This window comes from Phyllobates terribilis, unplaced genomic scaffold, assembly GCF_046119375.1.
Source record: "Phyllobates terribilis strain yellow unplaced genomic scaffold, ASM4611937v1 Scaffold_12__6_contigs__length_324123572, whole genome shotgun sequence".
Classification (NCBI taxonomy): Eukaryota; Metazoa; Chordata; class Amphibia; order Anura; family Dendrobatidae; genus Phyllobates; species Phyllobates terribilis.
In genome coordinates this window covers 242,864,465-242,876,836 of record NW_027362772.1, presented here as the reverse complement: position 1 = coordinate 242,876,836, position 12,372 = coordinate 242,864,465, and the positions used below count along the sequence as shown (strand labels likewise).

General features: G+C 50.3%; 1 protein-coding gene across 1 annotated transcript in view; it reads right to left on the bottom strand.

The window, feature by feature from the left end:
- LOC141172487 (arylacetamide deacetylase-like 3) overlaps positions 1 to 10,877 on the bottom strand; it is a 47,274-nt gene extending 36,397 nt beyond the window's left edge. The window contains exons 1-2 of the mRNA XM_073656749.1: positions 10,629 to 10,877; positions 7,627 to 7,849 (exon numbers count right to left, since the gene is read on the bottom strand). Coding sequence (XP_073512850.1) covers positions 7,627 to 7,849; positions 10,629 to 10,805 — 400 coding nt within the window. The 5' untranslated portion in view covers positions 10,806 to 10,877. The remainder of the gene's footprint in view (positions 1 to 7,626; positions 7,850 to 10,628) is intronic.
- Between the last annotated feature and the right edge of the window lie 1,495 nt (positions 10,878 to 12,372).

The window sequence follows — 12,372 nt, the reverse complement described above, 5'->3', positions numbered from 1 at the left end:
TTCGTGCCCGCAACCACCGGGTACTGCGTGCCTGAAAAAGAGACTTTTCAAACTTACCTGTGGTGAAGATTCCCGCCATCCGGCGCCATCTTCAGCCTTCTTCCCGCCATCGGTGAAGTTTCCCGCCATCCGGCGCCATCTTCTGCCTTCTTCCCGCCATCCGTGGAGTTTTCCCGCCATTGGACGCCATCTTGAGGACGCCGCGCGGGAAGAAGAGGGGCGTGGACTCCGAAAGCGCGCGAGAACTGAAGCCCCGCCTCACGTCCGGACGTTGCGTAAGGTCCTGGAAGGAGCCCAGCAGACGCCGACGTCACAGGAGCGCGACGGAAGGTCCTCAACCCTGACGATCCACTGCGGAGCTGCGGCCTACGGAACAGGATCATCGCAAGGTAGGCCACGGTCCACTAGGGGGGAGGAAGATGTCGGATACGGAGGAGAGCTTCACTGCCTCAACCCCCGCCAGCGCTACCGCTGCTGCAGTTATGCCCTTCACCATGCCCTATATCCCGGGAGCAGCTTGGCTACCCCAGTACTCAGGGGAGTCACATACCCTGCATGACTTTAGAGAAAAGCTGGATAGCCTCTTCCAGGTGTACCCCCTCACAGAAGAGCAAAAAGTGAGCATCCTGGTGGCCCAACTAACCGGGGCAGCCAAAAGGGAAGTAAAATCCTGGCCACCTGGGAGGAAGACTGTCGCAGGGATACTAACCCGGCTGAAGGGCACCTTTGATACCCGCACCTCAGCCGAGATTAAGCTTAGATTCTACGGGTGCAAGCAGCGAGGGCATGAGAGTATAAGGGACTATGCACTAAACCTACAAGAGGCCCTGAGGGCCATTAAGCAGACCGACCCTGATGGAGTGGGAAACGAGGACAGGCTGTTGACCGAACAGTTTATAGAGGGACTGTATTGTAATACCCACCGAACCCAGTTGCGGGCAATGGCCTTACAGGATCCCCATCTGGGCTTTGCACAGTTCAAGGACAGAGCCATCCGGGTGCTCCGAGAACCGCCACCGGGTGACGTTGTGACCCACAAGCGCCCTGCTATCACTTACCACCAGGAGGCGGCGCCCTTGTCGGCAGGGCCTGTGGGAGCTGATGCGCAGGCTTTGGACAATGACCCGGCTCCAGACCTACACCATCAGGTCCAAGAGCTAGCTAAGAGCGTTGCTGCGCTAACCCGAACTGTGCAGTCTTTACAGGCTTCCACCCCAGGGAAGATCCAGCTGGCATCCGGACCGGAGGACATCCCGTGGCGTCGACCAAGGAGGACCCCACCGGCCAGAGGAAGACCCAGTGACCGATACAGCGAGGACGGACGACCCATCTGCCGCCGCTGCAATCAACCTGGACATATGGCAAGGTACTGTTCTTTAAACGGGCACAACCTGGGGTAGAGGGCCAACCCCCAGGAAAAAGATCACCAGGCCCATCGAACTGGCGCGACAGATATGTGGGAGGACGTCCAGTCTTGCCTGTGGTACTGGATGGCATTCCCATGAGTGCCCTACTGGACACCGGGTCACAGGTCACCACCATCCCGTACGTGCTCTTTAAGCAGTACTGGAATGACTCGGATATTACCCGCTACCCTGACGACGACTTGAGTATCATCGCCAGCAATGGCCAGCCCGTGCCACAGATCGGATTTAAAGAGGTGACCATCAAAATCGGTAGAGTCGAACTGGCAGCACAGGGACTGATCATTGTAGATATTGACAAACATGAGAGTCACCCAAAAATAACTCTAGGAACTAATGTAATTGAAAATTGTCTTGCAGAGGTGATTTTCCTTTTACAGCAGGTTGCCAAGAACGCCAGCTCCGGCGAGCAGTGGGTGCTCCAGAAAGAGATCCGGGCACTGATGCGACGGCAACAGGTGGAACTCTCCGGCGGTGAGATTGGTAGCGTAAGAATGTGTGACCCTTTTCCTATTGCCATGCCCCCAAAAAGTGAAATTATGATTTGGTGCCGGGCAGCTATTGGTCTGAGAGGTAGAGATTACCAGGCAATGGTAGAACCAGTTTACTCGGACAGTAGGCCCACCATTTTGACAGCACGGGGGGTGGTTGATGTACGCCATGGGAGGGTGCCCGTTCGCATAATAAATATTTCGGGGAGAGGGAAGTGTACCTGCCCCGGTATGCCACGCTAGCCAAATTATATACCATTAACCAAAATTCTATACAATCTGTGGAACCCTTGCCTCCATCTCACCCGGAGGAAGGTAACGGCTCTAAGAAAAACATGGAGGACTGGTGTCAGCAACTACATCTGGGTACTGACTCCACTCCCGCACACCAGAAACAAGGAGTCTATCGGGTGGTTCAGGAGTACGAGAGAGTGTTCAGTAAACACCCGTTAGACTTCGGGCGAGTCAAGGGGGTAGAACACCACATCCCCACGGGAGACCATCCTCCTATAAAAGAGAGGTATCGACCCGTACCCCCTGCCCACTACCAACACGCCAAGGGGATGCTTAGAGACATGAAGGAGGCTGGGGTGATCAGGGATAGCTGTAGCCCCTGGGCAGCTCCACTAGTCTTAGTCCGAAAGAAAGACAACACCATGAGGATGTGTGTAGATTACCGGAAAATCAATCGTATCACACACAAGGATGCGTACCCCTTACCAAGGATAGAGGAGTCATTGGCTGCTTTAAGATCTGCTAACTTCTTCTCTACCTTGGATCTCACTAGCGGGTACTGGCAGGTTCCTGTAGCAGAGGCGGACCGGGAGAAGACCGCATTCACCACCCCGATGGGAGTTAGCGAGTTCACCTGCATGCCGTTCGGACTCTGCAACGCACCGGGAACCTTCCAACGACTAATGGAGTGTTGTCTGGGCCACAGAAACTTCGAGACGGTCCTGTTGTACCTGGACGATGTCATCGTATATTCCAAGACGTATGAGGACCACCTGAAACACCTGGCGGAAGTGTTCGAAGCTCTGGCAAGTTACGGCCTAAAGGTGAAACCCTCCAAGTGTCACCTCCTGAAACCAAAGGTGCAGTACCTGGGACACGTGGTGAGCGCTGACGGAGTGGCTCCCGACCCTGATAAGATCACCGCAATTAAGGAATGGCCAAGCCCCTCCAGCGTAAAAGAAGTGCGGCAGTTCCTCGGGTTGGTAGGCTACTACCGAAGGTTTATTCCCGGTTTCACCAAAAAGGCAGCACCTATGCAGGACCTCCTGATAGGCCAGTCCCGGAAGGCCAAGAACCAGAAGCCGCCCTTCAAATGGGAGGAGCTGGAAGAAGAGTCCTTGCGCCAGCTGAAGATGGCCCTCACGGGGGACGAAATCCTGGCGTACCCGGATTATAGCCAGCCCTTTATCCTCTACACCGACGCCAGTAACATCGGGCTAGGAGCCGTACTGTCCCAGATCCAGCAGGGGAAGGAACGAGTAATCGCCTACGCCAGCCGAAAACTGCGACCCACCGAAAGGAACCCCGAGAATTACAGCTCATTTAAGTTAGAGTTCCTGGCCGTAGTATGGGCAGTCACCGAGCGCTTTAAGCATTACCTCGCTTCTGCCCGGTTCACCGTGTACACGGATAACAACCCGTTGACACACCTGGACACGGCAAGACTCGGTGCCCTGGAGCAGAGGTGGATGGCCCGTCTGTCCAACTACGAGTTCACAATCAAATACCGGGCAGGACGCTCCAATACCAATGCGGACGCCCTGTCCAGGATGCCCAACCTGCCGGGCGGAGGAGAAGATCCGGAGGGACTGGAAGAAGTTGAACTCCCTGCGTTCCACCGTCATGGGACTATCCAGTATTCCCACCGGGTAAGGAGTAAGCAGGCTGCTACGTTGAACCCCTTACCCCACTACAACTGGGCGGAAACGCAAGACAGCGACCCTGCCGTCCGACTGGTGAAGGAGATGCTGACTCGGCCGGAGGCTCGCCTTGAACCAGACGCTCCGGAGGAAGCCAAACAACTATGGGCAGAGAAGAGTCGACTGTTCCTTTACAAAGGGAAGTTGTGCCGCAGAATGGTTAACTCCCGGACGCATGAATTACTCTGGCAAGTAGTGGTGCCACGAAGAGACGCAGCCATGGTGATGGAGGCATACCACGACGGAGCTGGACACTTCGGGTGGAAGAAGCTGGAGTTCCTGCTGCGCGAGCGGTTCCACTGGGTAGGCATGAGGGGAACCATCGAGAAGTGGTGCAGAGACTGTGGCCCGTGCAACCTGAGAAGGAAGGACCGTGCCAGCCAGAAGACTCCCCTGCAGTCCATCGTCACCCGGCAACCGTTGGAACTGGTAGCCTTGGATCATGTAAAACTGACCCCAAGCAGAAGTGGCTACGTCTACGCGTTAACCATCGTGGATCATTACTCCCGGTTTCTGGTTGTCGTCCCCGTCAAGGACTTAACGGCTCAAACAGCAGCTAGAGCCTTCCAGCAGCACTTTTGCCGTCCACACGGGTACCCGGACCAAGTGCTGACAGACCAGGGACCTGCCTTTGAAGCGGAGGTCTTCCAGGAATTCTGCAATCTGTATGGCTGCCAGAAGATAAGGACTCGGGGTAGGACAGACCCCTACCTGGTTACGTCTCCCTGTTTTGGTGAAATGGACACCTTGCTTTCTTCAAAGACTGCACCCGGTTACGGACATGCCGTGACCACCTTTATGTGTTTCTTATTGTATTGTTATTGTTATATCTTGCTATGTTTTTCTAAAATGTCTTTAGTCCCGGAGTACTAAATTTTACTAGGGGGGAATGTGGCACCCCAGGGGTCTGGTTTCCCACAGTAATGTAATGTTATGTCTGAGAGCAGGTGGGAGGTTCTTTGGTCAGGGATCCTGTGCATGCCACACCTCCTGCCCAGTCTTGGGAGGGGAAGACCTTCCCCTATATAAACCCGGGGCTGAAGCAGGGTTAGTTAGTCAAGGAGAGTAGAGACAAGAAACAGTCACAGGAAGAAACAGCAGAAGCTCAGTGGGAGCAATACTACTACAAGTCAGGGGCTGGCAGCTGCAGAGCTCGCCCTGACTGAGAAGCTTTCTTACCGGACCCGGCGTCCGAGGCTGTGGGGACTAACTCTTACCCAGCAGCAGAAGCCGACCGGCAGGGGATTTCAGGTCCTCAGGCCCAGAAACCCGAAGGCACGGTCACACGCGTGGGACCAGCACCGCCATCGTGGAGCGGAAGCCATTAGAAGGCCCCGAGTCACCGGCCATACGGGTGAGCACCACACGGTACACTCAGGGACGTGGGCTACTTATATCCGCTTCTAGCAAGGTAGCCAGAAGAGTACAGTCAGTTTGGGAGGCCTACAACTCCGCCTGGCCAGCGGAGATCCCATCTGCTCAAGGACTGACCAGGCCCCGTTCACTAGCAAGTACTCCGGGAGGGTCTATCGTTGTTACCAGTAAAGACCCTGAATTACACCGCACCGTCTCTGAGTGGTTCCTGCTACCCCCATCATCCACATCTGCTGCCCTGAGGCCATACCCCTCCCGTTGGGGGTTATACCATCTACGCTGCACCATCCATCCACCGGCCTCAGCGGACTGTCTTGCAGCGGCAGCTCCATAGCTGCATTCAACGGGTGGCGTAGTCGTCCTACATCTACCGCTGTTACATCGCCGCTCAGTTTGACTCCCTGGGCACGGACCGGGTCACCGCCACGAGACTACAACCCTCAAGAGATTCGGCTCCGGGTAAGCTCCCGCGTGCGCAACGCAGCGCGACACAGGCCCAGGGGCGCGTCAATTGGACATGAGCTCACCTCATGCACGTCACTGACAGCGTGGGAAAATTCTCACGCTGAATCGCTGAGTGCAGGAGAATTTTCCCACGCTGTCAGTGACGTGCATGAGTTGAGCTGAGTTCATTGGACATGAACTCACCTCATGCACGTCACTGACAGTATGGGAAAATTCTCACGCTGAAGCGCTGAGTGCAGGAGAATTTTCCCATGCTGTCAGTGACGTACATGAGGTGAGCTGAGTTCATTCGACATGAGCTCACCTCATGCACGTCACTGACAGCGTGGGAAAATTCTCACGCTGAAGCGCTGAGTGCAGGAGAATTTTCCCACGCTGTCAGTGACGTGCATGAGGTGAGCTGAGTTCATTGGACATGACCTCGGCTCATCTCGATGCCGTCACAGCCTTGACACTGAGGAGCGCAAGCATGCCTGCGCTTCTCAGTGTCTGCGGGATGACAGGCTGGATGGCAGCTTTCTGCTGCGGTCCAGCCTGTCATCTCGATGTAGCAGAGCTGGAGCTGTCCTGGGAACCATGGAAACGTAAGGATGATGTTGCTTTATTATTTTTCTTTTATTGCAGGAGATCGTTGGCTTCAGCTGGAATGGGCGTGATGGTAAGTATGGTTTAATTTAGAACAATAAAGAATTGTGTATTTATTTCAATTAAAGGACTTTATTCTGGGTGTTTGTGTTTTCTTTTAACTTTGACTATGGGGTTAGTAATGGGGGTGTCTTATAGATGCCTCTCCATTACTAACCTGGGCTTGATGTCAGCTGGCACTATAAGCCGACATCAACCCCAGCCCTTTTACCCCACTGCCACCGCTACAGGGCAATGGGAAGAGCGAGGCTAAGTGCCAGAATCGGCGCATCCTATGGATGCGCCATTTCTGGGGCGGCTGAAGGCTGGTGTTTCTAGCCTGGGAGTGAGCCAATATTCATGGCACCCTTCCTGGGCTATTAATATCAGCCCCCAGCTGTCTTCCTAGCCTTTGCTAGCTATTAAAATAGGGGGGACCCCACGTCATTTTTTTTGGGGGGGTCCCCCATTTTAATAGCTAGTAAAGGCTAGGTATTCAGCTGGGGGCTGATATTAGTAGCCTGGGAAGCTCCATGGGTATTACCCCCTTCCCAGGCTTCAAACATCTGCCCCAGCCGTCTGCTTAACCTCCGCTAGAGACTAAAATTACGGGGAACCCCACGCCAATTTTTTTTTAATAAATCCTTTATTTTAACACTAAATGACAAGTACTGTATCCAACACTGTCACTGTACTTCTTATATATGTGACTGACATGTTTCTATCTATCTAATCTATGTGTGATGCTCTATCTTTCTGCTCTAAATTGTCGGGAACCGCTGCTGAATTGCCGGCCGGCTTTTTTAAAGAGATGGTGCATGAAAACACTAATATTTTTTTTAATAAATCCTTTACACTAAATGACAAGTACAGTAACCAACACTGTCACTGTACTTCTTATATATGTGACTGACATGTTTCTATCTATCTAATCTATGTGTGATGCTCTATTCCTTCTTGTCTAAATTGTCGGATACCGGTGTATGCCGCTGCTGAATTGCCGGCAGGCTTTTTTAAAGAGAGCGTCTTCTGAGCAGTTTGTCAGCTTTTGGACACCTTTGAAGGTGTTTTCTATGTGTTTCTGTGTGTTTTTGTTTGCCTGCCATTGGTTTTAACGGTGTTCTAAGGTGTTCGACGAACAGTTCGACGAACAGTTCCTCGAACATCCCGGTGTTCGACGAACCGAACCGAACCGGAACACTACGGGGGTGGCTCAACACTAGTCACATAGTCACTGCAGACTTTCATCCCAAACCTGGACAACCCTTTTAACCCTAAGATCAATCTTTAAACCACATATTTTGATTTGCTTACGAATACTTCCTGCCATAAATCCTCCTCCATGAAAGAACACGATTCCTTTTCTACCACCGACTGATGGAGCTCGGGGCTGGTAGACTCTCACCGGCACTCCTACAAATTCTAAGTCTTTCTTGAAAATCTCTGGATCATCCTTCTGTACAGACATTAATATTTTTTGTACAAAACGAAAATTCCCTGAAACGTCCCACGATCCGAATTTATCAAGAGCTTCTGTCTATAGAAAGAAGAAACAAAAATATGAAGATATAACAAGGAATTGTCCATATTGCAGGTCCTCCAACAAAATCAGCTGTTATCATCCAACCAAATACTCAATTTCCCTTCTGCAATGACATGTGGAACATAAAGAATCTTGTTGCACTTTCTAAAATCAATGAGAAGCCATTAAATGGATTTATGTTCATGGTATGTTTATATATTGCAGATTTTCTGTCCAAGCATCTGCAGGGAAGTCCACAGTGGCAGATCCACAGATAATTGTGCAGATGTTGCTGCCGATTTTCCTGGTGACTGCTCTCCTACTAGCTTCTATGCCAGTCTCGGTGCATCCTGGCACCCTATGTTTACGTTTCATTACATGTGACCACTATAGCTTCTCATTGACAGAGATGTGCTGATGTTTCAGAATGGAATAATCACCAGGAGGTAAGTTTTTAAAATTGATTTTAACTTTAATCTTCAGATGAGCATAATACCGATGCAAGTCTCAGCAAGATGGCAGGTCTATGAACATGAAATGACAGCTTCATAAGGATTTCAATGGCATCTGCTTCCTCAGGATGCAGATAAAGATGAATAAACTGGTGAAGCAGAGAGGTGTCAACTCCCTTCTCCACCTTTTAGCATAAGCGTCTACGTTTCGGAACAGCACGGACTAGAGCAGCTCAGTGTGGGAATGGGGCTACATGAGTAGCTTTTTTTTATTTTGTCAGTGCACTCTTCTTTGGGGTCTTCATGCTGTGTTAGGGAGCAATGTGGACTATCATAATGTGTAAGGGGCATTGTGAGGATTTCATATTGTGTTGGGGAAATGGTAGGGGTGTCATAATGTGTGTGGGGGAACACTTGGGGCATCATACTGTGTTGTTGAGAACTGTGGAGGCATCATTTGTGAGAACTTTATGGGGGCATCATGTGTGAGAGCATTACGAGGGCATCATACTGTGTGTGGGGAAACTATGAGGGCATCATGCTTGGGGGGCACTATGGGGACATCATGCTTTTGGGATGGGCATTGTGGGAGCATCATACTGCATGGAGGCCATGAAATGAGTGTCATAGTGGGTGGGAACACTGAGGGCCTTCAGTAGGACACTATTTTGTGTGCCGCTTTACATGTTCCTCTTCCTTATCTTTAAAATGTGGGACTTATGCTCTTGTGCTACTGCGCCTACATGCTGTTGTAACGGGCACCGGAGCGCATGGCCGAGAGACCCTCCAGTAAGCCAGGCATGGGTCGAATCCTCTCTGTAGTCCCTTGGTCGCAAGGTTGGTGGTGGCCGTGCACGATGCCTGGCACTGCGGAGGTCACATTTAAAGGACACACGGCTGTGGGTGTGTGGGGGTTAGACGTCGTTCTCCTGTCCCCTCACGGTGGTGTGCGATGTGGTCGACGTTCCCTATGGTGTTCAGGTGCAAGAGGTAGACAGGGAGATTAGAGGTATAGAGAGTCACAGAGGCAGGTTAACGTTGAACTATTTAACTCTTTACTTCACACACAGCCTTGATGGTGACAGCCATAGATGGTACAGTAGAACAACAGGTCCAGATGGTAACCAGTTCCATTAAAACAGTCAGCATTTGGTAAACGGAGGCAGAGCAATGGGAAAACAGATGAGGAGCTTAACAAGCAAGTCCCTCCAGGTGTCTAATGTCTGGTGTCCAATACTGACGCTATAGAGATTCCTTATAGAGTCTCCATCCAGATTAGGCCATCTTCATTAACCATCATGTTTCATGAAATGCAAATACATCTCGACGTTATCGCCATGGTTTTCCATGAGTAACCACCAATGGCCGAATGTAGCTCCTGTGTCCTGGGCACACCTGCACTGAGCAGTAGACGACTGTGTGCTCTTGAGGACCAGGCAATCACTCTCCCCATTGGCAGACGTCTTGCTCCCTCATGTTTAGTTCTCAAGTTAGCCGTTCCCAATACAGCCTGACAGGAACAGGGGAATGGGTTCCCTCACATGGCGGGGTGCTGTGGTGTTGTTTCTGTGTGATGTTACTTCATCTCTTTCACAATCTAATCTTATTAGAACTACGTATGCTTAGTGGACCTTCTCTAGCTCTACGCACCACTGTTCACGAGGCAACCTGCCATGGTGAGGATGTTAACTATTACTGTACAGACTAGCATGAAAAGTGCTGAATCACTAGAACATTAATACACATGTAACCTTTAGGTTATGCTCACACATCATGATTTTTTTGGCGTCAATTTTCTGCAGCAAAACGTGATCTTCAAGGGCATTTTGTTCAGGATTTTTCTTGCAGTTTTCCTGCTTTTTTGATGCGTTTTTTTCAGCGTTCTTTTCACTGTCCTTCTCTCTCTTTTTATTTATGTACATAAACTTTTTGAAAAAAAAAAACCATTCTATTTTAGCATCAAAAACGCTAATACAAATTTTGATGCGTTTTTTCACCACCCATTGCTTCCTATGGATGAAAAAAGGCTGAAAGAAGTGACATGCTTTATTTTCCAAAAAAAACATTTGAGGCACAAAATCCTGAACGAAAAAAAACCATGATGTGTGAACAGAGAATTCTGGTTTCTCATAGACTTAAGTGCAGTTTTGTCTACTGAATTGTATGGGATAACACAATGAAAACATAAAATGCCATAAAAACTGCAGGGTTTTCAACACCATAAAATCCCAATCGCTTCACTATAAGATCTGATCACAGCGGCAGAAGTATTGCCTGTAAACCGGGGATTCTGAAGTTTGTAGAAAGAAGTAAAACAAATCAGATTCTGGCCATGAACTCACCAAGATGAATACGCCTGTGAAAAACGTATAAAATCTCCGAAGTAATTCAGGATTTGCAATCCCCGGGGGGTACTCCGCTTTTGAGGATTCATACCAAGTTATCCCCAAAAATATCAGAAGACACAAAAGAAGAAAAATGCAGATTACACAAAGCGGAGAAGCAAATGCTCCAAACATCTCTGCGGCTTTTGATGCTTTTGTTCTCAGTCCTTTTACTTCCTGTTTTTCCTCTGGGTGTTGAATCTGAGCAGGCTCTTAAAGGAGAAGTACCACCAGATGTTTATATTAATATAATGACTGATCAGTCCTAGTTACCAAATGATAAAGTGCAAAAACAACTCCTCTGTATGCGCCATTCTCTAAGGACAACTCAACGGGGTCATACAGTATATGCATTTAATCGTATATATGCCGCTTCCAATCGTCCCGGACTCAGCAGGACTGTCCCGATTTGAGAGATGCCCTTTTACCTCTACCATAGATGCGGCTTATTGGCTGCTATGGGGCCATTGTAAACAGGCACAACTGGTTGATCTCATCCCCATTGGTGTTGTGTGGTGTTTGATACAGAACTCCCAAGGGGCACACCATTCCACACTACATATTATAAGGTGCTTAGCACTGCAACAAAGCAAAGAAGGAGGGTGCCATCAATTACTCGGGATCATCCTGTAGCATGTCTTAAGTAAGCCATATCAAACAGAAGAAAAAAGAAAACATGCATGGAAACAGGGGTCACCACATATATAAATATTTTATTGGAATACAAAAACCGCACAGAATTGTTCATATCATACTGTAAGGTTGGAGTATCTATTCACAAGGTGGTTATTGGAAGTGATATTGACTCGCCCCCTGGACCGTGGGGCACTCGGATCCGGGCAGTAGGGGAACGATGGGAGTAATAGTGGCAACCCGGTTCCGTGGCTCAGGGTGGTCAGGCCAGTGGTAGTCCGTTATGCGCTGATGATTATGTCCGACTACGCCACCCGTGGATTGCGGTTATTAGGAACTGCCGCTGCATGCAGACCGCTGGGGCTGATGAGGTGTGCAGCTAGGGTAGTGTGACTCCCCACGGGAAGAGTGCGGCCCCAGGGCAGTATAATGGATGGTGGGAGTGATGGTAGTGAGAGTCCCAGTGCTGATAGTGCTGGAGGAGCAAGGAGCACACAGACAACAGGTTGCAGTCCAGGGTCTTTACTAGAACAGGTAAATTGACCCACAAACAGTCCCAGCTAGGAGGGAACCTGGATGTCTGAGAGCAACGGGGAAATTGGCCCTGGTCAGGGTGAGGGTGTAGGCCTACCGTGCTTTCTGTGCTCCTTCTGGCTATCTCCTCCTTATAGGGTAACAGCCCACGTTTTCGAGCTTTCCGTGTATTCTCGCCTGTATGGCCTGCGACGTGGGTTCCTTTCTGCTCCCAGCCTGGTACGGCTTTACTGGTCCCTTCTGTTGTGGCAGGGCCTCCAGGCTTCTTAGGCCAAGGAATATGCAGTCCCTTGCGGACTGGTTCTCTGCTGGGGGATGTAGAATCCTCCCAGCCTCAGACACCAAAGTCTGGTAAAGTAAGTCTTTTATCTGCCAAGACAGGCTCTTTTCGCCTCTTGTCTCTGGCTTGTCGCTCTCCTCCTGCCACACTTCCTCTTAGGTGCAGTGCAACTGTCTGTCCCTGCTCTGCTCTGGGACAAGTCTCAGTGCTGAGACAGGCCATCAAGTTCTCTCTAACCCTGCCCCCAGCACCAGC